Source organism: Panthera pardus, unplaced genomic scaffold, assembly GCF_024362965.1.
Source record: "Panthera pardus isolate Hobbes unplaced genomic scaffold, ASM2436296v1 HiC_scaffold_24, whole genome shotgun sequence".
NCBI classification, from domain to species: Eukaryota; Metazoa; Chordata; class Mammalia; order Carnivora; family Felidae; genus Panthera; species Panthera pardus.
The window spans coordinates 32599704-32626206 of record NW_026526810.1 but is presented as its reverse complement, the minus strand read 5'-3'; the positions used below and the strand labels follow the sequence as shown (position 1 = coordinate 32626206).

The following is a 26503-nucleotide window of genomic DNA, read 5'->3' as shown; positions in this document are numbered from 1 at the left end:
TATTTTATTTTTATTTTTTAAATGTACATCCAAATTCGTTAGCATATAGTGCAACAATGGTTTCAGGAGTAGATTCCTTAATGCCCCTTACTCATTTAGCCCATCTCCCCTCCCACAACCCTTCCAGTAACCCTCTGTTTGTTCTTCATATTAAAGAGTCTCTTATGTTTTGTTCCCCTCCCTGTTTTTATATTACTTTTGCTTCCCTTACCTTGTGTTCATCTGTTCTGTGTCTTAAAGTTGTCATATGAGTGAAGCCCTATGATAACTGTCTTTCTCTGACTAATTTCGCTTAGCGTAATACTCTAATTCCATCCACGTAGTTGCAAATGGCAAGATTTCATTCTTTTTGATTGCCAAGTAATACTCCATTGTATATATATACCACAGCTTCTTTGTGCATTCATCCATCAAGGGACATTTGGGCTCTTTCCATACTTTGGCTAATGTTTATTTTAGAGAGAGAGAGAGCACGAGCAGGGGAGGGGCAGAGAGAAAGGGAGACATAGAATCCAAGCAGACTCCAGGCTGTCAGCACAGAGCCTGATGCGGGGTTCGAACTCATGAACTGTGAGATCATGATGTGAGTTGAAGTCGGATGCTTAACCGACTGAGCCACCAAGGTGCCCCTGAATAAAGACATTTCTTTTATGTGGCTGGACACTGATCCTTCAGATTAGCAGACATTGATACTACCAGGCAGGTAACAAGAACTCAACAATTATATTTAAAAAAATAAGGACAAAAAATAAAGTGGGGTTTATGCTCGTAGGTAGTTTGAGACTCAAAATAATACTAACAACATTGTGTAGAACTCTACAAAGTTACTTCCCACCTACTTTCTCATCTGATTTTCATAGCAACACAGTAAGGTATTGTTATTATCTGCATTCTGGTCTTAGCAGCTGAGAAAATTAAGACATAGAGGGTTTAAAAACACTTGTCCAAGGTCACAGCAGAACCAGGACTCTCACCCTAATCTCCACGAGTATTTCCATTACTTGCCTGTATCCTCTTACAAAATCTGATAAGATTTAAGGGGTCTGCAGAGTCTCCCCTCCCTACCCAGAGATATCTCACATCAGGGACTAAAAAGCCGCCATTCCATGAAGGCGGTGATCCCCCATCCTTCCTTCTCTTAAGAATGACCTGGGTATTTGTTAAAATATATGTAGGCTCCTCCCCTAAAGGTTTTGATAAAATAGTCTGTAGTGGGGCTCAGGAATCTATCTTTTTTAAAGATTTTTTTAAGTTTATTTATTTATTTTGAGAGAAAACGAGTGGAGGAGGGGCAGAGAGAGAGAGTCACTGAGGATCCAAAGTGAGCTCCGTGCTGACAGCAGAGAGCCCAATGCGGGGCTTGAACTAATAAATTGTGAGATCATGACCTAAGCTGAAGTTGGACGCTTAACTGACTGAGCCACCCAGGCACCCCTCAGAAATCTATTTTTATTCCTAGAATCATGAGATGCTAAGGTTTATTTGCAGAAATGAATAAAGTGCACTTGCACTGTGGTGGTAGAAACCTGTGCCTTTATTTCTTATTGTCTCTTTTTTAGGTTCTCTCCAGTTGCCACCATTTTTCCCCTCAGGGAGCAGCTGCCCAGCCTTGATATTGTAGGGAGACCAAGGGGTCTATAGGAGGGTGCTCACCATTCTCCTGGGCCTGCCCTTGGGGGCCGGTAATGACTTCAGATAGCACAAGGCCCCTTTTGTCCTTGATTAGAGGACAGTCCTTTATCCTGATGTTCAGGAAGATGGTCAGCAGGTGGCACTAACTCACCAAAGTTTCCCTCTTTGAATCTATAGGGTAGAAGGGGTGAGGGTGAGGGGAGTGTTCTTAAAGCTAATCTTTTGGAACTTTTGGTGTACCAAATCGTGAAGACAGTGCCAAGAAAACCTTGTTTAGTATTTTCTAAAGGGCAAAGATGTCAGAGGGAGAAGGACTGGTGATTCCAGCTGGGTTACTTACCAGCTGTGTGACTTCTGGCAAGTTACTGAGTTTTATAAGCCTGTTTTTTTTGTTTGTTTGTTTTTTTGTTTTTTTTTTTTCAACTATAAATTGGATGCTCTTGACTTCCTGGGTTAAATGTGAGGAATAAATGATTCTTTGACCTGTAGTACACAGTAGGTACTTAATAAATAATAAAGATCTTTTTTACTGTGCAATGCTGTAATTTAGGGCTTTCCTCTTATGCCTGTAAAAAACCTTTTAGTTGTGTTTCTTAGCCAGTTTGTTGATGACCTCACCCTACTCCATTGTACCTCAGTGTTGTAAGGAGCTTGCTTGATTTCAAATGAAAAACTGAAAGACAATTTAAATAAAGACTTGGGGGAAAAAAGGAAAAACTGAAAGAGAGAGGTGAAAGAGGAAGTAGACCCTTGGTTTATAAGTCCTTTTCAGTTTGCAATTAACGTACATTAGGCATAATATTAGATAATAAAAGTGATATTTACTTCAGTAACAATTGTAATCATTTATTATTTTCAAGCAGTATTTATTTATACACAAGCAACCACTAGGCTTTGTGTGTAAAGTAGTAAATTAGTAATTGGTAAATTAGTCAATACTGAGGAAATGAAAAAAAAAGGCTTTGAGTCACCAAAATAAATGTTGCAAAGCTGGCACATCAAAGTTCATGTGCTTTGCTCATACCCAGGCATTCAGGATTTCACTTTGAATCTGTTTATTCTTTTTTTTTTTTTAACATTTGTTTTTGTTTATTTATTTTTGAGAGAGAGACAGAGCATGAGCATGAGCAGGGGAGGGGCAGAGAGAAGATGGACACAGCATCCGAAACAGGTTCCAGGCTCTGAGCTGTCAGCACAGAGCCCAACGCAGGGCTCAAACTCGCAGACCTCGAGATCATGACCTGAGGTGGAGTCGGACACTCAACCGACTGAGCCACCCAGGAGTCTGAGTCTGTTTTATTCATTTTAAATATTGACTTGGTCATATGTATCTCTATCCCACAAGTGAGTACGTTACAAAGGGGAGAGGCACTTGAAGCAAGTGAATTAATCACAAAGAGTTTTCTAAGAGTCTGACAAAAAAGAAGGAAACAGAAAAATGGAAGCAAGAACTTAACAAGAAGAGTATATAGTCTGAATTTATCTGGTATTGGTCAAATTTCTTATATATCATATCAGCCCTGGATGCCATTTTATTGTACTACCATAATAATTGGCATTCATAATTACATTCCTGATACATCAAGAAAGATTCAATTGTGTTATTTCTGTTTTTAAAAAGATAGAATATATGCTTTCTTACAAAGATCTCTGCTCAAGGGGTGCTTGGGTGGCTCAGTCGGTTAAGGGTCTGGCTTCAGCTCAGGTCATGATCTCATGGTTCATGGGTTTGAGACCTGCCTCGGGTTCTGTGCTGACAGCTCAGAGTCTGGAGCCTGCTTCAGATTCTGTGTCTCCCTCTCTCTGCCCTCCCCTGCTTGTACTCTGTCTCTGTCTCTGTCTCTGTCTCTCTCTCTCTCTCTCTCTCAAAAGTAAATATTAAAAAATTTTTTTGAAGATTTCTACTCAAAATAGATCAAAATGTTAAAATTTGGAGCTTAAAGAGAGGTAATAAAATTGAATTTTCTGGAAAACTACTTCTGTAGAACAAATGAATCTCCTCCAATACCACAAAAATGAAGCATCACCTTGTTAAATCTAAACACATTTTCAGTCTTTTTCATTTCCAGCTGTGGGTGCATAGTAATAACAGCAAACATTTATATAGTGGTTACTATATATGCCAGTAACTAATATATACTATGTTCATGTATATGTTCAACTAATCCTCATAATAGCTACATAAGGTATGTATTATTTCCTCAAGTTTATAGTTGAGGAAGCTAAAACATACAGAGGTTAAATAAATTTCCAATATTGCATTGCTAATAAAAGAAGCAATATTTGAACACAGATGGCCTGGTTCTAGCGCCATGCATTTAACCACTGCCCTATGCTCTGCAGGACTCACTATTAGATTGTCTTAGATGAAACACATTTTTTATTGCATTGGTGGGCTTACAAAAAGAAAATTCTCTAAGAACATATATGCCAACTCTTATGTTACTGCATAGAATGAAAATTTATCATATGAGTATTTTAAAGAATCAATAATAAGTTCAGGAGGGGCGCCTGGGTGACTCTTTCGGTTAAGTGTCCGACTTTGGCTCGGGTCATGATCTTGCAGTTGGTGGGTTTGAGCCCCGCATCAGGCTCTGTGCTGACAGTTCGGAGCCTGGAGTCTGCTTCAGATTCTGTGTCTCCCTCTCTCTCTGCCCCTCCCCAGCTTGTGCTCTGTCTCTGTCTCAAAAAGTAAAAAAAATTAAAAAATAAAATAAAATAAAATAATATGGATCAATTAAATTAGTATTTGTATAGTGGCAAAACTATCTTCAAGCATTAGGACAAAATAAAGACATTTCAGATAATAAAAACTTGGTAGAACAAAGTTGGACTCATACTTCCTGGATTCAATACTTACTACAAAGCTGCAGTAACCAAGACAGATTTGTACTGTCATAAGAGTAGATATACACAGCAATAGAATAGAATTAAGGGTCTAGAAATAAACTCTCACACTTACAGTTAATTTATTTTCAACAAGAGTGCCAAACCCATTCAGTGGGAAAGAAGAATCTTTTCACCAAATGGTGCTGGGTCAACTGGATATCTATATACAAATGAAGTCGGATCTATATATCATCTCTGTCTAGATCTATATCTAAATATCTATTCATAAATTAACTCAAAATGATTCAAAGACCTAAATGTAAATACTAAAACTATAAAACTTTTAGAAGAAAATATAGATGTAATTTCATGACCTTGGATTAGGCCACAATTTCTTAGATATGACACCAAAAGCATAAGTAACCAAAAATAAGTAAATAAGACTTCAACAAAATTAAAAACTTCTGTGCTTCAAAGGACCCTGTTAAGAAATTGAACAAGCCACAGAATGGGAAAAAATATTTGCAAATCAAGTATTGATAAGGGTCTGGTATTTAGTACTCAACAATAAAAAGATAACCTAATTTTAAAAATAGGTGCTATAGACTGAATGTGTGCCCCCAAAATTCGTATGTTGAAACCTAATCCCCAATATGATGACAGTAAGAGATAGGGTCTTTGGGAGGTGATTAGGACATGAGGGTAGGGACCTCATTAATGGAATTAGGACCCTTATATAAATTTGTCCCTAGCACCACACATTTGTGAACCAGGAAGCAGACTCTGACCAGATACCAAATCTGTTGGCACCTTAATTTTGAACTTCACAGCTGCCAGAACAATAAGAAATACATCTCTGTTACTTATAAGCCACCCAGTCTTTGGTATTTTTGTTATAGCAACCCAAACAGATTAAGAAAATAGGCAAAGGATTTAAACAGACATTTCTTCAAAGATATAGAAATGACCAGTAAGTATATGAAAAGATTCTCAACATCACTAGCCATTAGGGAAATAACAAATCAAAATCATAATGAGATATTTCATACTCACTAGATAGCTATCACTTAAAAAAGTAGAAAAAGGGGCACCTGGGTGGCTCAGTTGGTTGAGCATCCAACTTGCCTCAGGTCATGATCTTGCAGTTCGTGGGTTTGAGCCCCACATTGGGCTCTATGCTGTCAGCTTGGAGTCTGGAGCCTGCTTCAGATTCTGTGTCTCCTTCTCTCTCTCCCCCTCCCCCACTCACACTCTATCTCTCTCAGAAATAAATAAGAATTAAAAAATTAAAACAATTAAAAGAACAGAAAATACCAAACACTAGCAGGGATATGGAGAAATGAGAATACCCTTGCTGGTCAGACTATAAAATGAGGCAGCTGCCATGGAAAATAATTTGACAAAAGTTAAACATAGAGTTACTACATGACCTAACAATTCCCCTCCTGGGTATATACCTGTGAGAACTGAAAAGATATTTTCACACAAAAATTTGTATATGAATGTTCATGCCAACATTATTTAAAATAGGCAAAAAGTAGACACACTCATCAACTGATAGATAAATGTGGTACGTCCATACAATGGAATACTATTCCACCATAAAAAGTAACAAAATATCAATACATGCTGGGACATGGATGACACTTGAAAACATTATGCTAAGTGAAAGAAGCCAGACATAAAAGACCACATACTGTATGGTTGCATTTATATGAAATGTCAAGAATAGGCTAATTCACAAAGACAACGTGGTTTGCCAGGTGCTCAGTGGAGGAGGGATAGGGAGTGATTGCTAATAGGTATGGGGTTTCTTTCTGGGATAAAAATGTTCTGGAATTAGAAAGTGATGGTGGTTTTACAACTTTGTAAATACAGTAGGGCACCTGGGTGACTCTGTTGAGTGTCCAACTCTTGGTTTTGGCTCAGGTAATGTGTGACTGAGCCTCACGCTGGGCTCTAGACTGATAGCATGGAACTTGCTTGGGATTCTCTCTTCCTCTCTCTGTGCCTCTCCCCCACTCATGCGTGCTCTCTCAAACATTAAAACAAAACAACTTTGTGAATACACTAAAATCCATTGAACTGTGAATTTATTGTATGTGGATTATATTTTAATTTTAAAAACCTTATTGTTCTGCCAACAATAGGCCTTCCCTAAAATTATTTCTAAAAGGTATTCTTCAGGAAGAAGAAAAATGGCCTTAAAACAAGGTCTGAGGTGATAAACAGTTAAATAAATCTAAACAAACATTGTACAAAATAATAAATGCTTATTTTGAGCAGCAAAAATACTAAAATAGTTTAAGGGCTGAAGATACAACTAACTTTGACTTTGTTACAATCACCATATATAATAAAAATTCAAGAGAAAGCACTAAAAGAATAACAAAAGTGTAAAACTTACAAATTAGTATAAGGGAAAGAAATAGAATAAGAAAAATATTACTCAATCCAAAAGCTAACAATAAGAGAAAAAGTGATTTAGAAAGAAACCATCAAGTAAGATGGTAAAATCATATCTAAACATAACTATAATCACCATATGTATTTAATAAACTCACCAGTTATATACAGATTTTTAGATTTACTAAAACAAACTAAAATCCAGCTATAATGCTGCTTACAAGAAACACATCTTTTAAAGGATACAGAGGGGTGCCTGGGTGGCTCAGTCAGTTCAGCTCAGGTCATGATCTTGCAGCTCTTGAGTTCGAGCCTGGTGTCTGACTCTGTACTGACAGCTCAGAGCCTGGAGCCTACTTCAGATTCTGTGTCTCCCTCTCTGTCTGCCCCTCCCCGCTTGCACCTGTCTGTCTCTCTCAAAAATAAATAAGCATTAAAAAATAAAAATAAATAAAAGGATACAGAAGGTTAAAAGTAAAAGATATGAGCAACTACTAATCCAAAGAAAGTTGGGAGCTATATTATTAGACAAAACAGGCTTTAAGACAAAAACCATGATAGGAACAAAGAACGTAACTACATAATGATAAAAATTCAACTTGCAAGAAAGCACGAAGATTCAATACTTAATATGCATCCATTAAAAGAGCTTCAAAATATATAAAGCTGAAATTTAATCACAAGGACAAATTACATGCACCATCTAGTGGAAGATTTCAACACATGCCTTATTTACTGAACTGAACAATTAACAAGTTTGAGTTAATGGTTCTATGTAGAGCCCGGCACCCAATGATTAGAGAATACACTTTGTTTTCTCCCAGGTGCACAAAGAAACTACCAAAACTGACCAAGTACTAGGTCACAAAAAAAGATTCTACAGATTTCAAAAAACAGGTACCACACAGATCTTATTCAATGTATTTAAAATCCCCTGATGTTTGGAAATGAAAAACCCTAAGCTCCCAGTAAACCCACTATCTGCTCACTATCCCGCTGAAGTATTTACCTTTTGGGGTGTCTCCACAACTCATCAGGATTCCTTTTCTTGAATTTCTGCCACCTCCCCCAGCAACCATCACTGTATAATAGGACTGCCCTTTAATGCCCCCACCCCCCACTATGGCCACGTTGATTGGACCAGAGATGGAGTGCTGATTCAAACTGGGCCAATCAGTTGCTCTCTTCAAGAAATCTGGGCTTAGAGTAGAGCTCTTCTTTGACTTGAGGAGATGACCACCTCTCCTATGAACCCTGGGGAGCAGAGAAACCTGATCTGCAAAGAGAAACTAAGGGATCCTGCAGAGTAGAGACCACACTATGACAGGGAAAGGCTGAGAAATAGACTGGCCAGAGGGACCTGGAAAGCTAAGACAGCTAGAAACAAAGAAAATCTGAGACAAAAAGCATGTACAACAAGACTGAGTTAGAGATTGAGAGAGAGCAAAAACCACTGAGAGAGAATAAAAGAGAATCAAAGCCAGAGAGAGTGATGACCTGGATTCTGATGGCTTTGCAGTGCCCGATTCCATCCTTCCTGATGTCTGCTAACATGGCACCCCCTGTTACTTGTAACAAAAGCCTTCAGCGTGCAGTCCCACCTCTGCTCCTCAGCTCTAGCTGTCCCTTTGCCTGAAACTCCCACCTTCCCTGTTCCTCCTCCAAATTGGCTTAAGTCCTCCCAATCTTTCCAAACCGTTCTTGTCCTGACATCTTGGTGATATTTTCCTCTATCACCTCAGCTGCTAAAGCTGTCTAAACTCTAGAGAGCACTCTGCCTGGAAAATGTCCATGCTTGGAAACAAAAGCAGCCTATCTGATTATGCCCTTTATCCCTGCCATCTGGTATGCATCCTTATACAGTTCATTCTTGGTAACTGGCTGATCAGCCTGTGTACAGCAGGCTGAGACTGAAACCCCAGGGCTTTTCTAAAACGAATGTTCTGTCCACCCAGTGTGTAGAGTCTCCACAGGGGAAGGGAACACCCGATGAATCATCAGCAGTTTGATGAAGCAGAGGCATCCAAGAAACTGTTCTCTTAGTCTCACTGAAAATCATGGAAAAGACTTTAGAGATGGTTTAGTTTCTAATCTAGATCAACTCCTTCATTAAAAAATTCCTTCCTTCCTTCCTTCCTTCCTTCCTTCCTTCCTTCCTTCCTTCCTTCCTTCATTTTTGAGATATAGTTGACATATAACATCATATTTTAAGTATACAACCAACTCTTTCATTTATAGATGAGGCAAATCTTGGGGAAACCAAAGTCACACTGCTAGCAGGGAGCACATCTGTCTTTAGAAGCAAGATGCTTAGAAATTAGGTAACATGAGTTCAACTTGATAGTGTTTCCTTGTCTGAAAGAGAGTTATCTGCCATCCCTTCTCAGCCTCTACCCCTGTTTTTGCATAAGCTGTTTCTGCTTGTGCCATTGAGCCTGACAGCCATATCTTCAGCAAACCAGCTCCTAGCTATCATTCAAATTAAATGTCACCTTCTCCAAGAAACCTCCTCTGACCACCAAGTCTGACCACAAGACCTCCAAGTCTGGTGCCACCATGTGTAGCATATTTTATATACACATGAAAGCCTCTCTGCTTGCACACATGGTTTGGCATACAGTAGGCACTCAATAAATATTTGGTGAGTGAAGAAAAACATCAGGTACCACTTACCACCTGTTGAAGTCCATTTATTCAGCACCTCAGTGGAAAACAGAAAAGGAAGGGCATGGGGTGAGAGCCCAATCAGCTCACTTTTCCTAGCACCTCCTCTTTGTGAGTTTGAAGGGAACTGGGTTGTCAGGTTGAAGCACCATGCACTCACTCCTGAAGCAGGGAGGCATCTGTTCTGCAGTTAGCTAAAGAGTGACCCCTCAGCAAGGACAGTCAAGCTTCCCAAATAGTCAATGATGGCTGCTCCCTGGGAAGTGTAGTCTGGAAGCAGGTCAAGGAATAATCACAAGGCCACTAGGCCCCAGCCCTGCATTCACTCATTTTCTTGGAGTTCATGAGAATGGGGTCTTCAGCCAGAGAAATTTCTAATTGATTATGAAGCAAACCCTTGGGAGCTGGGCAGATACTCTTCCAAGAGTATAAACGTCCAGTCCAGGCCAGAGGTGGCCAAGAGGAGCTGCAACTCCAGGAAATCAAAGAAAGCTTTTTATCTTGATTATAAATGATGCCCTCTCTTCCCCCAGGCTCCAGGGCCTCTTTTCTGTCCTCTGGACAGATTCTGGAGGGGTTGGGAGAGGGGCAGTCTACATCTTACCCAATCCCATGTTCCACCGCCCTGACTCTAGATGCCTCCAAGATTACTCTGGTGCCACCCACTGGCCTCTGGTTTACTATTTTAAACCAAATATTTTTTCCAATAACAAAGCCCTGTCCATTTGGACTAGTTGTTTTACTCAAGGGGCAGAGACTATTACACACAACAGAGATGTGGTATCTGGAAAAGGTGGGCGTCTTTAGAAGAGCTTGGAATTAAAAAAAAAAAAAAAAAAAGCCCATCATCTCTGAGTGAGATCAGCCAGCACAGCTGGAGAAGGCAGCAGGCTATGGGGGGTTGCTGAAGGAGCACTCGGCCAGCTTGCCAGACCCTGGGCCAAGCCATTGTATAAGCTCCCCAGTATTGGAAAGAAAGAAAGAAAAAAAAATGGGACATGTTTTTAGCTTTGCTCAGGAGCCCAGAACATACTCACAACTCCAGGAATCTTTGTTCTTCTCTGCAAGTGGAAAATATGATCCATGAGAACAAACTTGACCGCTGGAGTGTATGCCTAGTTACTCAACCCTGTAACAGGAGGTGGGGGTGGGGGGTGAGCTGTGCCTCATGCCACCTTGTGACCACTTTCCAGAGTCTCCTCTGTCCCTCTGAGCAGCTGGCTCACTTTAATAGTTAAGAGACAGGACAGGGGCCTGAAAAACAAGTACAAAATGTGCATTTATTGACAGCTGCTCTAGGGTACACTGGGCTTCTAGCAAGAACAAAAGTAGATGTAAACGGAAATGCAGAGTTCCAAATTCAAGTAACAATATTGTAGTTTATTCCTTTATTTCACCACCGTTTATATGCATGAACTGTGATGGAGGCCTTGCTTACATCCTATAGACCAAGGCCAAGAAACATGCCTTATATTGGTTAGTTGATCTTTAACATCAGATTATCATTATTGTAGAAGTGAGCAAAACCCCGCAAAAAGAAAAGGAAGTACATTTTCATTGATGGCCACAGACTTTACCACTGGTCATTTTCTTGTGTTTCTTTTAAAGAACAGGACAAAAGGACTTTATTTTGCCATTTTTGGGGCTCTGTGCAAATCAGTATCATGGAATAAAGACAGTAAATAAAGGCATGAAGAAACCAAAACAAGCAAACTGCACCAGAACAGATGTGCTTAAATTAACCAAGTGACAGTTTATGCATCAGTCTCACAATGGCTGTTGCATGGGGTGGGGGAAGAGAAGTACCACAAGACTTAGTTGCTCAAAGGCTACTGAGCAACCCCAAGAAACCTCAGAGAGGTGGCCCCTTCACGCCAGCTCTGGCTACCCCTACTTGCCCGCTGCTGTCTCCTTGAGGGCACTCTTCCTCTGACAGTGTTTGCGGCAGGGGTGCGGACGGGGGTGCTTTGGAGGTACTGGAAGGCACTCTGGCGGCCCACCTGCCTCTCTGCACAGTTAAAAGTGAGGGCCACTCCCACATTGCTCTTCATGACTCTGGAGGAGCCATCGGATGTGCCATCAAAGCACCGGCCAAGTGCAATCTCCTTGGCAGTGCGAGGGTCCTGATCAGTGACGGTATAGATGCCATAGTTGTGGCCCAGTGGATCTAGGGGTGCCAGCATGGTGTATTCACTGGTGTCATTGTTGACTGCTAGTGGTAGGTGGTTGACCAGGTACTCATGAAGCATGGAGTTTACGCTGGCTCGATGGCAACTGCCCTGAGGGATGACCTTCACCAGTGTACGGTCCACACGGTCCTGGTCATAGAGCATGCCACTGCACTTGAACTCTAAACAGGCAGATGAGACATTGGGTTGGTCCCTGTCCCGTGTGCTCTTCACATCCCGGATTCCGTACAACTTTCCCACTGTCTGCCGGTGAGTGCCCCCCATGTTGCGGGAGCGCACATTCACTTCCACTGGCCCCACAATCTTCACCTTGATGTAGCAGGCCCTGAACTCCATTGGCTTGGGCCACCATGCCAGGTAGTCTTCAGTCCAGCTCATAGGGTCATCCTCGTTGAAGGGGACAGTGTTGTAGTCATACCGATCCCCCTCAATCTGATAGAACCGGAAGTGGGGTGCACTGGGTGGTGCCTCCTCACATGCCTGGAGGTTCTCAAAAGCATAGATGGGCCCATTGCTCTCCTCAGCTGAGTTGGGCCTTGGCTTGGCCATGCTGATCTGAAAAGCTGTCTTCTTAACCCGTGGGTCCTCATGGTCTGTCCGACGGTACTTGAGCTTATTGAGATAGGGCTGAGGGACACCAATAGCATTGGGGTTGAATTTAGGAGAAGACTGCACTGCTTCCAGTTCTTCCCCAGCCAGGCTTGCCAAGACATAGGCGGAATAGGCATCAGGGGACTGGTCATCACAGAAGGCAGGCACACAGGCCCCGTTGGGGCCTGTGATGACACTGTCAAAGCGGCCCCAGGCCCTGGGGTTGGATGAGAAGCCAGCCCTGGGCTCCAGGTTGATCACAGAGACCACAACCCCCTGGATCTGCTCACTGGGCAAGAACCGCTCACTCCGGTAGGCCCTAACCTTGATAAAGCACCTCCTGCTTTCTGGGACATCCAGATTAAAGAGTCTCCTTTCACGGATCTCCATGTTTCCCACCAGGAAGGTTCTCTCTTCCCTTTTGCTCCGCTTTTGGCTTTCAAATTTGAAGTCACCTTCCTCCTCCCACAACCCTGTATCTGGATTGAGCGACCAGAGTTTCATTGTGGGCACGTGCTCTGGCATCTTGATCTGGGTTGAGTCAAGGTGGACCTTCACCTTGCCAACATTAAGTGACTCTGAGGTGGCCTCATCTGTGAAGTCCACAGAGAACATACCATATGTCCGAAGGGGGAAGGTGTCTCCTTCATCATTGATGAAGTTCAGATCACTCTGGGCAGTTGTGGCTGTGGAAATATTCCGGGGATCCAGGAAGGTCACACTGGCCTTTACTTTCCCTGTGTAGGGCTCCCCGTTCTGCCTGTAGAAACTCTTGGATGGGATCTCCAACTCTCCCACAGGGTCTTCACCAGCCATCTCCCCCAGGGGGATAATGTTGGTGTCCATGGCCTCCAAGATGATGGGCTCTTTCTTCCGAAGCACCTTGATCTCATGGAATACCGTACTCCCCTTCTTGTTGAAGGGCAGCACTTTAGTGGTGTTGACAAATTTCTGGAACCTGTCCACAAATGTGAGCACCAGCCTCTCAGTGTCCTGGGGGACATGGAGGGTAAAAGTGCCCTTGTAGCCAGTCATGCTCACACGGTTGCTCCCCATGTACACATGGCCAAAGCGCATGGGTTCCCCATTGTCAGCAGCGCTGACACGGCCACGCACGATACTCCGAGTCTCTGTACACCGCTGGCAGCTGCACTCCGTGGCCACCTTGGTGGGCAGCGTGTACCCACTGCACTGGATCTCCCTCTCCTGTGTTTTGGAGATGCCACAGCAGTTCTCCACAGCATCCCGGCACCTGATCCCATTATCCTGCTGCCCTGCACAGGTCTTGATAGGACAATGGCCCACGTCATAATAGAAGGAGTTTGTGGCATTCTGGAAGCAATCATGGGGCAGCCGGATAAGGTAGCTCTCAGGAGTGGGGTTGCAAGGAGTCTCATAAGGGGCTGTGGAGGGAAATGGTATGAATATTAAAAGTAAGTTCACGTCCTACACAAAGGGTATCCTTACCTCACCTCTCTGCAGTGCCTTATGGTTTTCAAACCATATGGTTTGGCTTGCATATCCATGCTCCCGATTCTCCTGAATTTTTCTGAGGGAGATGGAATAGCTATTATTTTTTTCAATGTTTATTTTTGAGAGAGAGAGAAAGACAGAGCGTGAGCAGGGGAGGGGCAGAGAGGGAGACAAGGAATCCAAAGCAGGCTCCAGGCTCTGAGCTGTCAGCACAGAGCCTGATGAAGGGCTAAAATTCAGGGACCACGAGATCATGACCTGAGCTGAAGTTGGACGCTTAACAGACTGAGCAACCCAACCACTCTGGAATCGCTATTATAATCCCATTTTATACATGGGGAAACAGAGCTGGTTGCTGAGACCATCAGAGTCATGGTTCTCAATAAGGGGTCTTGAAAATTTGTGAGATTGTTTTGAGTTACGACTAAAATTGGGAGTGCTACTGGCATTTAGTCAGGGGTGGGGAGCATTGTTGCTCTGTGTCCTGTAATGCTTGGCACTGTTCTGCATTAAGAATTTTTCTGGCACCTGGGTGGCTCAGTTGGTTAAGCCTCTGACTTCAGCTCAAGTCATGATCTCCTGGTTCATGAGTTCGAGCCCTGTGTTGGACTCTGTGCTGACAGCTCAGAGCCTGGAACTGCTTCAGATTTCTGTGTCTACCTCTCTCTCTGCCCCTCCCCCGCTCGTTCTCACTCTTTCTCTTTTTCTCTCAAAAATAAATAAAAACATTTAAAAAAAAAAAAGAATTTTTCTGCATCCTGCATGATGTTCACATATCCCAGCAGACATTCATGTAGGTAGAAAGCCTGTTTAAAATGATCAGAGCCTACAATTTTGTATGTGGCTTTAACTATATGTTGAATTTTTAAAAACTGTAACTGCCATATAAATCAAGCTAAGATTATACCTTGTTTAGCTTGGAACAATACCAAGAACTTTTCCTTGATTCAGAAAAGCCATGTACCTGCAGCGACATTAGCCAAGGAATGTGAAGCACCAAAATGATACCTCTGGATCCGTCAGGATTTGTAGCTGTCACATTCATGGTGACTGGATTGAAGTGCAAGTGTCTGACCACTTGGTAAGCCTTCTCATGTCCTTATGCCAAAACATTTACACAATGAAATACATACTTTTTTCTATTAAAGTTATTTTATTTCACCCTTATGTTATAGTTAGGGCCATGTACATATATATTTGGAAATTAGGTATAGTTATTATCAATTTAACTTCAGAATGGTAAAGCAGTGTTAAAGTTAATTGTAATAAGTGGGAGCATTGATATTATGGATTGGGAACCACTGCAGAGGGGGCTCCACACTTCCTCTGCAGAGGTCCAAATGCCCTGTGTCCTGTCTGTCTGAGGTCTGTTGCTCAACCTTCTTGGAGTCTGTGAAATATTGCAGAGTCCTTCCAATAACTTTCTCTTTCTGCCTTTTGTTTGGTCTTGTTTAGGCTAATTATTAAGATATCTTCCCCCCCACCCTGCTTCCACTTTGCAAGTACAGGTTCTCGATTGGTCTTGGCCTGGAGTCTCTCCCCCTCAAGATCACTTCTTAAAGCTGGCTCTAGTCAGGTCACCCTTTCCTGTAAACCTTAGCTCACGTAAAGCTGCCCCCTCAAGCAGTCACCCATGATCACTCACACTGGAAGATCTCTGTGTCTCATCTCTAGAATCCATGGCCTTTTATCTCCTGTTTCAGGGCATTTTTCTATCTTTACTTATTTGTGTCTTATTTGTATTTCTTCACCCTTCCTGAACTGGCAGTTCTATGAAGGTAGGATTCAGGCCTGTGACATCTTTATGTCCTTGAGGGCAGAGCACTGTGCTCAACGCAGAAAAGCCCAGGCTATTACTGCCCAGATATGCCCACTGGGGTGCTCCCCCGCCCCGTGCCAGACTCGGGGATGCTGACAGGCTTACCTATGACAATCAGCTGGGCAACCTGGGACTTCATAGCCCCAGCATCACTCTGGGCCTTGCAGAAGTACTCGCCAGCCTGGTCTTGCCGCAGGTTCCTCAGCACCAGCTTGCTCTCATGCTTGTAGAGGGATGGGTCCAGCAGCGTGTCATTGTGGTACCTGCAAGGAATGGAGAGGGGAAGCCTGAGGGGACAGTGGGAGGGCATGTATCCCTGGGGAGAGTGCCAGGAGCAAGCAGTCAGGGAGACAGATGATGGATGGGGCTCTGTAGATGACTCAGCTCATCCAAGAGTACTGACTGACCTGGGAGCCAAGAGACTTGATTCTGAGTCCCAGCCTCACTACTAACTGGCTGTGGATCCTTGGACAATTCATCTCATCTCTCAGAGCTTCAACCTCTTGGTCTGTAAAATGGGGATGGTGATCCCTAGCTGACTTCACACAACTGTTGGGAGCATCAGACAAGATAATGGCTGTAAAATATCTGTGAAGGGTATAAGGGACTCACAGCCACTGGGGACTCTGACCTTGTGTGCTTTGGTCAAGGGAAGCAAGGCTGGGGAACTTTGTTCTGTGTCCCAAGGATATGCAAGTCAGAACCCTGAGTCTAGAGCTGCTCTGTGGGGATCCCAGCTTCAAGAGAGTAATGACAGGGCTTCCTGGTTGTCCGGGAGGCCTCAACCTTGCTGGCTCCCACTTGCAAATGCCGATTTATGGGCTCTGTGCCAGGGTCTTACTAATAACTCTATTCTATTCATTATTATTACAATTAATAAGACCAGACCCAATGCAAGAAAGATCTGGTTTCCAAGAAAAAACTTGGGTAAGGTAGCTGGCAGACCACTCACCAGAAATACTTGTCTGGACTGGGCTTCCCTGTGGCCTTACAGCACAAGGACACGCTCTGCCCAGCTCTCCGTGCCTTTGTCTCGGGGTTCATCACGATGTATGGAGTCTCTGGGAAAGAAGACAAGAAATGGTGATTTGGTTTTTTTCTTTGTGGCTGACTGTCTAGAGCCTCGCCCCTCAAGTTCTTTGTCATGTGTTAAAATTGTATGACTTTATCCCTACTCCCACCCCCAGCTCCTCTCTAAGGGAACTGGTCCAGAATGGAGTCCACCCCCTTGGCCGAGGACCAGCTTCTGTGGCCTTTAAAGCAGCATTTGGGTGGGGCAGTAAAGAATCAAGGGGACCTTGTGTGAACCAAGCTTCCCAAGCACTTCTGTTGGGACAGAGCTGGCTGTTTTGAATAGTGCAATACTCCCATTCTGCTGCCTCCAGCAGAATTTTCTGGCCATCTTTAGATAATGTGGCCAGGGAAGAACTCATACATTTGAGGGAGCAAGCCATGTCAACATCTGTGGGAACAATTCTCCAAGCAGAGTATATAGCAAGAGCAAAGGCCCTGAGGCAGGGCTGGAGTAGAATAACTCAGTGGGGGTGGAAGGGAGAATAATGGAAGAAAAGCAGAGAAGTAGTGGGGGAGCCAGATGATGTAGAGCCTTGTGGGTCATGGTAAGGATTTGGAATTTTACTCTGTAAGCTGGGAAGCCAGATCTTAGCACTACGATCCCTTTATTTAAAAGTCCAGGGTGCCTGGGTGGCTCAGTCGGTTAAGCATCCGACTTCGGCTCAGGTCATGATCTCACGTTTTGTGAGTTCAAGTCTCACATCAGGCTCTGTGCTGACAGCTTGGAGCCTGGAGCCTGCTTCAGATTCTGTGTCTCCCTCTCTGCCCCTCCCCCACTCATGCTCTGTCTCTCTCTGTCTCTCAAAAATAAATAAATGTTAAAAAAAAAAAAAAAAAGTCCAGTCTTCCCGTCCAGCCCTTCCCTGGAGAACAGTACCTGCCCTCATGAACTCTGCATTGACAGTGGCTGCCTTTAGGCTGGTCTTGGGCATCGTGAGCATGATGGGGGCAAACTTGGCCTTTGTGATCTTCAGAATGCTTTTGCCATCAGGGCACACGCCAGGGACTCGGAACCTCCCACTGCTGTCTGTCTTGGTCAGTGGCTTAGGTGTCTTGGTCAGCAGGTAGACAGTGGCCCCTGATGCTGGGGCACCCCCAGGTAGGGAGACAGTTCCATGTAGCATGAAGTCCTGGCACATGCAGGCATCGCAGTCAGCATTCACCTGGCCCATGGGGCAGGTCATATCACAGGCTGTAAAAGAAGGGGCCACATCAGGAGGGCTTATATGGACTCTGGCCCTCCTTCAGGCACATATCAGCCTGTGGACTCACATATGCTTCCCCTTCTCCTTAGGTCTTTGTTACCTTTCCGTATCAGCCTGAGTGACTAATTTCTACTCATCCTTCAAGACTTAGCCCAGGACACCTCCTCCAGGAAGCCATCCTTGGTTTTCCTAAGCTATAATTGACCCTGTGCTGTGCTCCCACATTATCCCCTGCATCCCCCTACAGAGTACATTATATAGATACTCATTTAATACTTCAGTGAATGAATGAATCTGTTTCAGTCTGACCCTCTGACCTGTCCTCCTAGACTACTTTAGCCTCAGTGGCATGTCTTTCTAGTACCAGGAGCTAGAGCAGTACCTGTACAGGCCTGGTCCATGCAGAGCCGGCCCTCCTCAGAGGCCTCAGTGCACAATGACACTGTCTCCGCCAGGCAGGTGCGTGTTCGGGTCTGGACTCCAGTGTGACCACAAGCAGCAGAACACTTGCTCCAGGGAGACCATGGGCTCCAGATGCGCTCTGTGTCTCTGCGCAGGGACCCTGCAAAGCAGGATCAGCAGATGGTCTGACTTACCTCCCAAGGGGACTCTGTCAGGAAATCTGACCCTGAGGCTGTTTTTCTCAGAGAGACAGCGTCTCTGCTTATATCATACATGTCATTGATATTTATATTTACTGCAGTGACTTTTCCAACAGATGGAAGTCAAGAGTCTTGAGGAAATGGTGTCTCTAATTTGCACAAAGGTACCATATAGACTAGGCATGGCTCTGAGAGGGACTTTTTGGCCAAGCACTGGGACTTGAGTATGCAGTCCTAGGATGTACAGGGATAGCACCATTTTCCCTCTCCACCAGTGTGGAAACAGCCATATGTTCCTATGGACGCACTCCCTGTGAAGTCCCTGGAAGCCAGGGCCTGGGACCTCAGTGACTCAGATATCAAGTTCCCTCCCCACTTCTGCTCTGAGGCCTGTGTGCAAGAATGGGGACCTCAGACCTTGTCTAGGAGACCTTGCCCAGCCTGGGCTCCCACTCTGAATGACCATCACTCCCACTTAGGCCTGCAGGGTTAGGCTGTGTGCACTGGCAGAGTCCCAGGAAGGGAAAGTGGCTATCTGAGAAGTGGGCAGCGTTGCAGATGGCTCTGTATAATCCTGTGTGGAGAGGGAGGATGTGGAGATGAACTCTTGGACTCTGCAAACACAGACATGGGTTCAAATCCCAGCTCTCTACCTATTAGCTGTGTAATCGTGAGAAGCTACCTAACCTCTCTGAATCCGGGGTAACTTGCCAAAATGGAGATTCCTCACAGGTCAGTTGTCACTAGTAGATAACCAGCCCAGTGTCTGGCACATAGGAGTTATAATAGAAGCTAACACTTAGTGAACGTTCACCTGGGTTAAACCCTCTACATTCATTATCTTATTTAATCCTCATAAAATCCCACATCAAGATTTACTAATAATTACTAATATTACCCCTGTTCTATTGGCGGAAAACCTGAGTCTCAGAGAGCTTCAGAAAATTTGCCTAAGGAACACAGTTCAGAGGGTAGACCCAAGATTCTAACCCATGAAACCCAACTCCAGAGCCTGTGGTCTTCACCACCTTGCCACACACATTCAATAAGTGGGCTGAATGGGAAGTATCCATTACCACAGAACACTCTAGGGAAGATTATGGCTCTCTTGACCCTAATGCGTTATTCTGAGGGAGCTGAAGCCTGTGCGTGTGTGTGATATCCAGAGTTCCCATGGCCACGTGCCAATCGTGGCCTCTCCCTGTGCCGAGGCTGCTGGGAGGTTGTGGGTGGGGGACTGTCCAGGCTCACCTGGGGGGCAGAGGAAGCGCACGGTATAATTGGAGCAATTCTGGCCGGGCCTCTGCTCCCTGTTGAGACACCAGAAGCCCTCACGGGGACTGCCATGGACCACCTGGCCAGTGCTGCCTGCAGGCATCCAGTCAGTGGTCCGAGCCTCTAGCCGCAGGGGCCGAGCACACACACGGTCCCCATAGTAGAAGCGAATGGCATCCAGCCGCTCATAGTCACCCTGCCCGCCTGGGTGGTCAATGTTGAACCACGTTGTCCACTCACCAGGACCTGAGAGAGAGAGGCAGGTCAGAGAGGAGCCAGGCCCCAGAGGCCCAGGTGAGCTCCATCCTACTTCCTGCTTAACTCCTGGAAATCACTCATGATATCTCTCATCCACCCCCGATAAGTCTCAGGCCCTATTGTATCTATCTCTCCAGTCTTTTAACCTTCTGCACCTGCCACTCCATTAACACTCTCAGCAGCCTGGCTATACCATGTTAGCAACTCCCTACCTGGTCTCTCTACCTCCAAGTTCCCCCTCCACTCATCCCCACCCTTCCCCAACACTGCAGTCAGGGTGAGCTTTCTCCAGGTGGCTTGGATCACACCACTCCCCAGGCTTAAATCCCTTAGCCAGGCATTCAGGGTGCTGGTGAACTGGCCCTCCAGCTCTTATCTCTCCATCCTCATCTCCCACCCTGTCTCCCCTCCAGCCTATGCTCTGGCCCCAGCAAGCTCTATAGCATTCCTGAATATGTCAGGCAGCTTCACATTCTAAGCTATCCTCCTATATACTAGGTATCTCTGCCTGAACAGAGATGTAGGCCAAATATCTTATAAAAGTGGGTTTCCATGGAAACCATGACATTGTGCCCTGGCTTCAAAGATCTTCCCAGCAAGCTCAGTAAAGACCCCCTCTCTTGACCCTCCCTGCTCCAGCCACAACTCACTTTCCAGTGGGTCACCAGGCTTGGCAAAGAGGCTGGAGATCCTCTTCCCAGGCTGGACTCTTCTTACCGACTGAGTGAGCATCATCTGCCTCCCTGAGGGAAAGAAGAGGCCAGGACTGTTAGTTACAAGGGCCCAGCAGGGTCCTGCTACCAGCCTCTCAAGATGCAGAGAAGCAAGTGATGTGGTGGATGGAGCATGAATGCTGAACATGGGTTCAAATCTCCACCCTGCCACTAACTGGCTATGCAACCTCACAAAAGCTTTAGTGTTCTAGTTGTGTTTCCCATAACACAGGGCTGCATTAACAGCTGCTACATCATAGGGTTCTGATGCATATTCGGGGTGATAATGAATATAAAGAGACCTGGCACGTAGTGTATGCTCAGCAAATTATGGCTGTCTTTTTTCTCTTGTTCTAGAAATGGATCATTGGATGCTGCTAAGCAGCCAGCGGGCCAGGACTCCTACGTTACGATCTGGGCCTGTCCTTTTTGGCAGAATGGAGCCTTATTTTCCTCATCTGTAAAATGGAGATATTAGTTCCCATCTCGGAGAGTGATGGTCCAGCTGGCATGAGAATTTCATGAGGTAATACAAGTAAACATCTCTGAACTATACAGAGCTTGAGAGTGTGAGCTCCAGAGGCTCTGCCACTTCCTGCTTGACCTTGAGCCAGATGCTTAACTCATTTGACCCGTGTTCCCTCATCATAAAATGAAGATAATAATAGTTCTTGCCTCAGAGGATTGTGGAGATTAAATAAGCTCATTCATAAAACCCACTTAGGACAATGCTTAGCATAGTGTTTGCCCAATTAGTGTTAGCAACTCCTAAGGATGGGTCGAGGGTCTTCAGGCCATAAGCAACTTCCAGTTCCACCCCATCTGGGGTCTCCAGAAGGGGAAGGAGGAGAACAGAAGGCAGCACCAGCTTTAAAAGGCAATTAACTTCTCATGTGAGGAGCCAAATCAGAATTCTCTATGCTGCTTAATTGGGGTGATAGGAGCACTTTTAATCAAACTAATCTGATTTCCCCTCAGATGGCTGAATGTTAATCATCTTCACAAACAGAAGCCGTCAGGGTGGAAAGAGCAAGGTGGGAGGTAGGTACACACAAGTTTCGGCAAGATGCGGAGACAGCCTTTGTTCCCACACGGGTACTCACAAAGGCTGCAGCACATGCAGCTTTACAAGGGGGCTTTGAGCATTTTTTGCCTTACTTGAGTATGTGGTTAGAAATCAGGAGAGGAAGGGGAGATGGGAAAGAACACACAGGGCAGTGCTGGGAGCCCTGATGCTTAGATGCACCAGGCAAATTCCCTCTACCTGCCCCTTCAAGAACTCAGTGTCAGGGTGCCTGGGTGGCTTAGTGGGTTAAGCGTCTGACTTTGGCCCAGGTCATGATCTCACAGTTCGTGAGTCTGAGCCTTGCGTTGGCTCTGTGATGACAGCTCAGAGCCTGGAGCCTGCTTTGGATTCTCTCTCTGCCCCTCTCCTGCTTGCGCTCTGTCTCTCCCTCTCTCTCTCTCTCAAAGCTAAATAAACAGTAATAAAATAAATAAATCAAAAAAAGAACTCAGTGTCACCAGAGGGTGGGGTTCTGGTGTCTGTGAAATTTGGCTGCAGGGTCTAAATGAAACTGAGCTTCAGGCCAGAAGAATTTTTATGAAACTAAAACCAGACCAACTCCCAAACCTGCTTCTGAGGCCCCAGTGATCCCTTGTGATTCCCTTTTGCTTTGACTGCCAGGAATCTCAGAGCTAAATTTAGCACTCAGTAGTGATAACCCTTTTATCTTTTTCCCTCTGTTTGAGTGACAGCTAATCCCTCTCCTCATTTAAAAGATTCTGTTCTGTGAGTTTTAATATTGGGAACTATCTCAAATTCTTTGGGGGAAACAAGCAGTGTATAAATTATTAATAAGTCTATAAACCAGCCTGAGGTCTTAAGGCCCTTGCTGAGGCTTATGGCAGATAAACAGTTATGTCCCAGACCAGATATGACTTCACAATGGGAAGTAGAGGCTTGGGAGAGAGCAGATACTTAGCCCGTACCCAACACGGAGGTAACTTCCAGGAGCAGGAAGAAGAACACCCAGGCCTTGGTCCCCACCATCTTTCCCTCAGGCCCTGTGGGGAATATGGGTGAGGAGATGGGTGAGAGTGCTTCAAAGTTAGGTCCTCCTTGGAACGTAGTCTCCTGGGAAGTTTCTCAGATACAGTCACCTGCAAAGAAAAAAAAATGCTTATCAAGCTCCACATTTCTGTGTCATCTCTTACGGCTAGAACAGAACTATTTCTTGACCTATCCAGGGTGGAAGGGTAGACAGAATAGTCTTGTGGGAGGTAACTCCTGCCCAAGTTGTGAATCTGGGCAGCTTGAGAGGTGCAGAGGCTCAGAATTTGAGTTCAAATAAGGCAGACCTGGATTCAGATCCTGGGACCGGGTGCCAGGACCCCATATCAAGATGGGGCACGAGGGAGAGCAGGGGTGAGGAGGTGCCTTGCCAATGACGAGGGCCCCAGGCTTACTCCCAGCAGCCTCTGGGTGATTCATTCATCACTTCCAAGACCTGGGCTTGGGGGCATGTTTTGCTACCTTTGGTGGGGCTCACACTCTTGCACAAAGGGACTATGTTAAGACTGTGCAGCCCAGCCCTGACTATAGTGACCCCTCACAGGACAGGCAAGCTGGAGGGCGCAGATGCTTCAGACACACGACCTCCATGAACACATTCCCAGATGTGCACAGGCTGCAGCTGAAACACATTTCTGGCCTGCTTGTTGGGGCCTGGCTGGGAGTTACACAGCCAGGAGCTCACTGAAGGAGAGCAGAGGGGAACACACTGTGAGAAGCCAGGGCTCCCCAATAACTGCTAAGGATGGGTTAGGGGCTCTAGGAGCGGGGAGAGGAAAGCAGGCACTGCAATAAGGGCAAATATCCACGGGGTGTGGCCCAGGCTCCTTCCAACTCATTTTTATCTCTCCCCAGAGTTCTGGCCAACCCAGAATCTGACCAGTTCCTGGAGATTCAGAAGTGGCTCCCTTTAATGACCATAGTCCAGGGTGTGGTGGGAAAGGGGAGATTCCTGCTTTCCAGAACAAAAGATCCAAAAGCACTTGGCTGTCCCAGAGAAGAACAAACCAGTCCCACATTGCGGATCCTCTAGCTCTAAGCCTGCTAACCCCCTCTCCCACCTGTTTCTCAGCCAAGAGAACAGAGGCATAGGGTCCCCAAGATCCCCACTGTGTGTCTTACCCCAGGCTCCTAGGCTCTGAGCAGGGAGCTGAATGCTCCTGCATTCAGTTGAAGACCGTTCTAGCACTGTCTGGGAGGCCAAGGTGGCTGAGGCACCTTGTGGAAAAATCATTTCCCATCTGGCAGCCCTCAGAAGTTTCCTCAGCATATGCTCTGTTAGTTAGGCTCCTCATTCCACACTCCTCAGAACTCTCGGACAAAGCAGACTGGCTGACCACAAGAAAAAAGCAGGCACCCAGAGGAACAGACCCTGACTGGGACCATTTGAGAGCCCCCGACCTCAGGTGAAGGAGGGGGACGACTTTGGACCAATGGGAGAAAAGAGAGAACTTCAAGGCAGAAACAGGGTGGGGGGAAGTGGGGGGACCTTCCCTGGGGGAGATGCAGGGTGGTCAGGGGAGGGTGGGAAGAGCTGAGTGGGGCTGTGGGGTGCAAGCATAGCGTGAGGAAAATGGGAGTGGGGCTTACCGGGGCCTGAGCAGAACTCCTCAGCTGGGGGGTTCAAGTCTTCCTCTCTCCAGCGTCTAGCCGCCAGGCCTTATATAGCACAGCTGGTGGCTCAGCCTGTGGCAGTGCGCCAGAGGAAGCGCAAAGAAACCAGATCTGAGCATGGGGAAGCTCAGCCTCCCCATCCCCTCCCCACATCCCCCGGAGGAGCTCCCCAGAGGCTGGGATTTCACTTGCAGGGCCTGGGGAGGGGCCAGGTGGGGAGCTGCTTGGCGCTCCACAGGCCAGAGCAGAAAGACGCAAGAGGAGGTAAGGTGGGCACTGGGAGCAGCCCTGGGAAAGGGCCAAGGGCTATTCTACATCTGGACAGCATTTCATAGCTCAGGGGGTGGTGTGCTTTTGCCTAAGCTTTGCTTACTGATCCCCACATTCCCCTGGCCCTGGCCCGCCCATGCAGAGAAAGAACTTTGCTGGTGTTAGCACATACTCCAAACTCTCTTAGGCATACAGATCATCTGCTCTCTCAACTGGGGGTGCCTGGTCTGAGCTGGGTGACTACTCAGCTTCTCTGACCCCCTCAAGGGAAAAGGACAAAGGAATTATGGGACACAGGATGTCACCTGGTGAGAACAGTTCTTCCCTGCCCCTACCTACTTCCACCTGGGTGCCTGTCTATGTCCACTGGACCCCAGAGCCACTGCAGATAGACTCTGAGACCTTGCCAGACGCTCATGTTTGTGTGCGTGTGCATGTGTCTGCCTTCAGTTATGGGGCCCTCCAGCACATGACCAGACTTACCTGTAGGTGGCGTAAGCAGCTGCCTGTGTTTCTGGACTTTAGCAGCCTCCCTACCAGCAGGAGTCTGCCTACTGTCACAGGCATCGGTTCTACAGCTTTACCATGCCTTAGAATTCCCTGGAGGGCTAATTGCTGGGCCCCACACCGAGTTTGTGATCTGAGGTGAGGCCTGTGAGTGTATTTCTAAAACCTCCCAGGTGATATTGATGCTGCTGGTCCATGGACCACATCAGAGTCCCAGTTGGAGGCAGAAGATGGGGAGGGGTATACTAGGAACCACAGCAAGACCTGCTAGGACCCACTTTGTGTGCCGGGCTCATCCAGCCTGGGCTGGGCTTCCTGCCCCATTCCAGGGCCTAGAGATGGAGGCCTGGCCTCATGGCCTCCAGTACCAGTGTCAGCTCACTCTTCCCATATACCCTCTTTAAGTTCCTATTCATGGGAGGCTTTAGGTTGGGCACTGGGAGAACACAAGGGAGGAGACATGTTCCCGCATTCAGAGGAAGAAGCCTCATGTGGTAATGATCCCACAGTGAGCAGTCAGACCCTCATCCAGAGAGCTGTGTATGTGTGCTTGTATGTGTCTGTGTCTTTCTCTTTGAGTGTGTGTGTATGTGTGTAAGCAGGGGTTTAGGAACTATGCCTCTCTGATCATCACCCTGGACATGGACTGTTGGGGGAGAGGGCAGGTATAGAGGAAAGACGTTAAGCAGCAATGGCCCCAAAGCTGATCTAAGGCCCAGATCTGGTTTGCTTTGTCTCCTGGAGCCTGGTCTCCCTCCCAGCTCCTAGCCGTTGGCTCATAGATTCTGTAGCCAGTCCCAGTCTCGTCCAATTTGTTATCAGAGCCAAACCATGAAGCAGCTTCATGCATGACTTTGAAGGCAAAATCTGAACTGAGTAAATCTCGTAAGAGCTCTACTAGTCTGAGGACAGACAAAGACTGAACCATAATAGCCAGATCAAAGGACAAGAGAAAAATAGGAACTTGGGAGTCAAAAGCCTTAGTACTGGCTTGTTGCTAATTCTGATGTGTGACCTTGGACAAGCAATGACCCAAGTGACCCTGGGCCTCGGTGTCTCCACCTGTGCCACAAAAATTTGGACAGAGCAAGCTCTGAGGCCCCCTCCAGTGCTGGCAATGTTTGATAAGATGTTGACAACAAACATTGTATGGAGGAGAGAAAGGAAGGCAAGACAGCTGTAAGAAGTCTGGCCAGAGATCAGGAGGGAGGCCAGAGAAGCAAACTGACCACCGAGGCTGGATAAAGAGAGCAAGGTATCCAGGAGATGGGGGGAAATAAACCAGAGGACCAGAGGTCAAGGGCAGGA

At 46.0% G+C, this 26503-nt stretch overlaps 1 protein-coding gene and 1 long non-coding RNA gene across 3 annotated transcripts in view; one reads left to right on the top strand and one right to left on the bottom strand.

The window, feature by feature from the left end:
* The window catches only part of LOC109262840 (uncharacterized), a 64953-nt gene that overhangs the window by 5306 nt on the left and 33144 nt on the right, over positions 1–26503 (top strand). For both annotated transcript variants that reach the window (XR_002077982.2, XR_002077983.2), the window contains exons 2-3: positions 21088–21256; positions 21709–21771. This is a non-coding gene — a long non-coding RNA (uncharacterized LOC109262840). The remainder of the gene's footprint in view (positions 1–21087; positions 21257–21708; positions 21772–26503) is intronic.
* CILP (cartilage intermediate layer protein) lies at positions 10891–24544 on the bottom strand. Its single transcript, XM_019441778.2, has 9 exons — positions 24395–24544; positions 22723–22893; positions 20668–20760; positions 19736–20005; positions 18265–18444; positions 17555–17869; positions 16556–16664; positions 15709–15866; positions 10891–13714 (listed from the first exon to the last, which is right to left on the bottom strand). Exons 2-9 carry the CDS (start codon positions 22781–22783, stop codon positions 11361–11363), a joined length of 3540 nt encoding a protein of 1179 aa, XP_019297323.2. The 5' UTR covers positions 22784–22893; positions 24395–24544; the 3' UTR covers positions 10891–11360.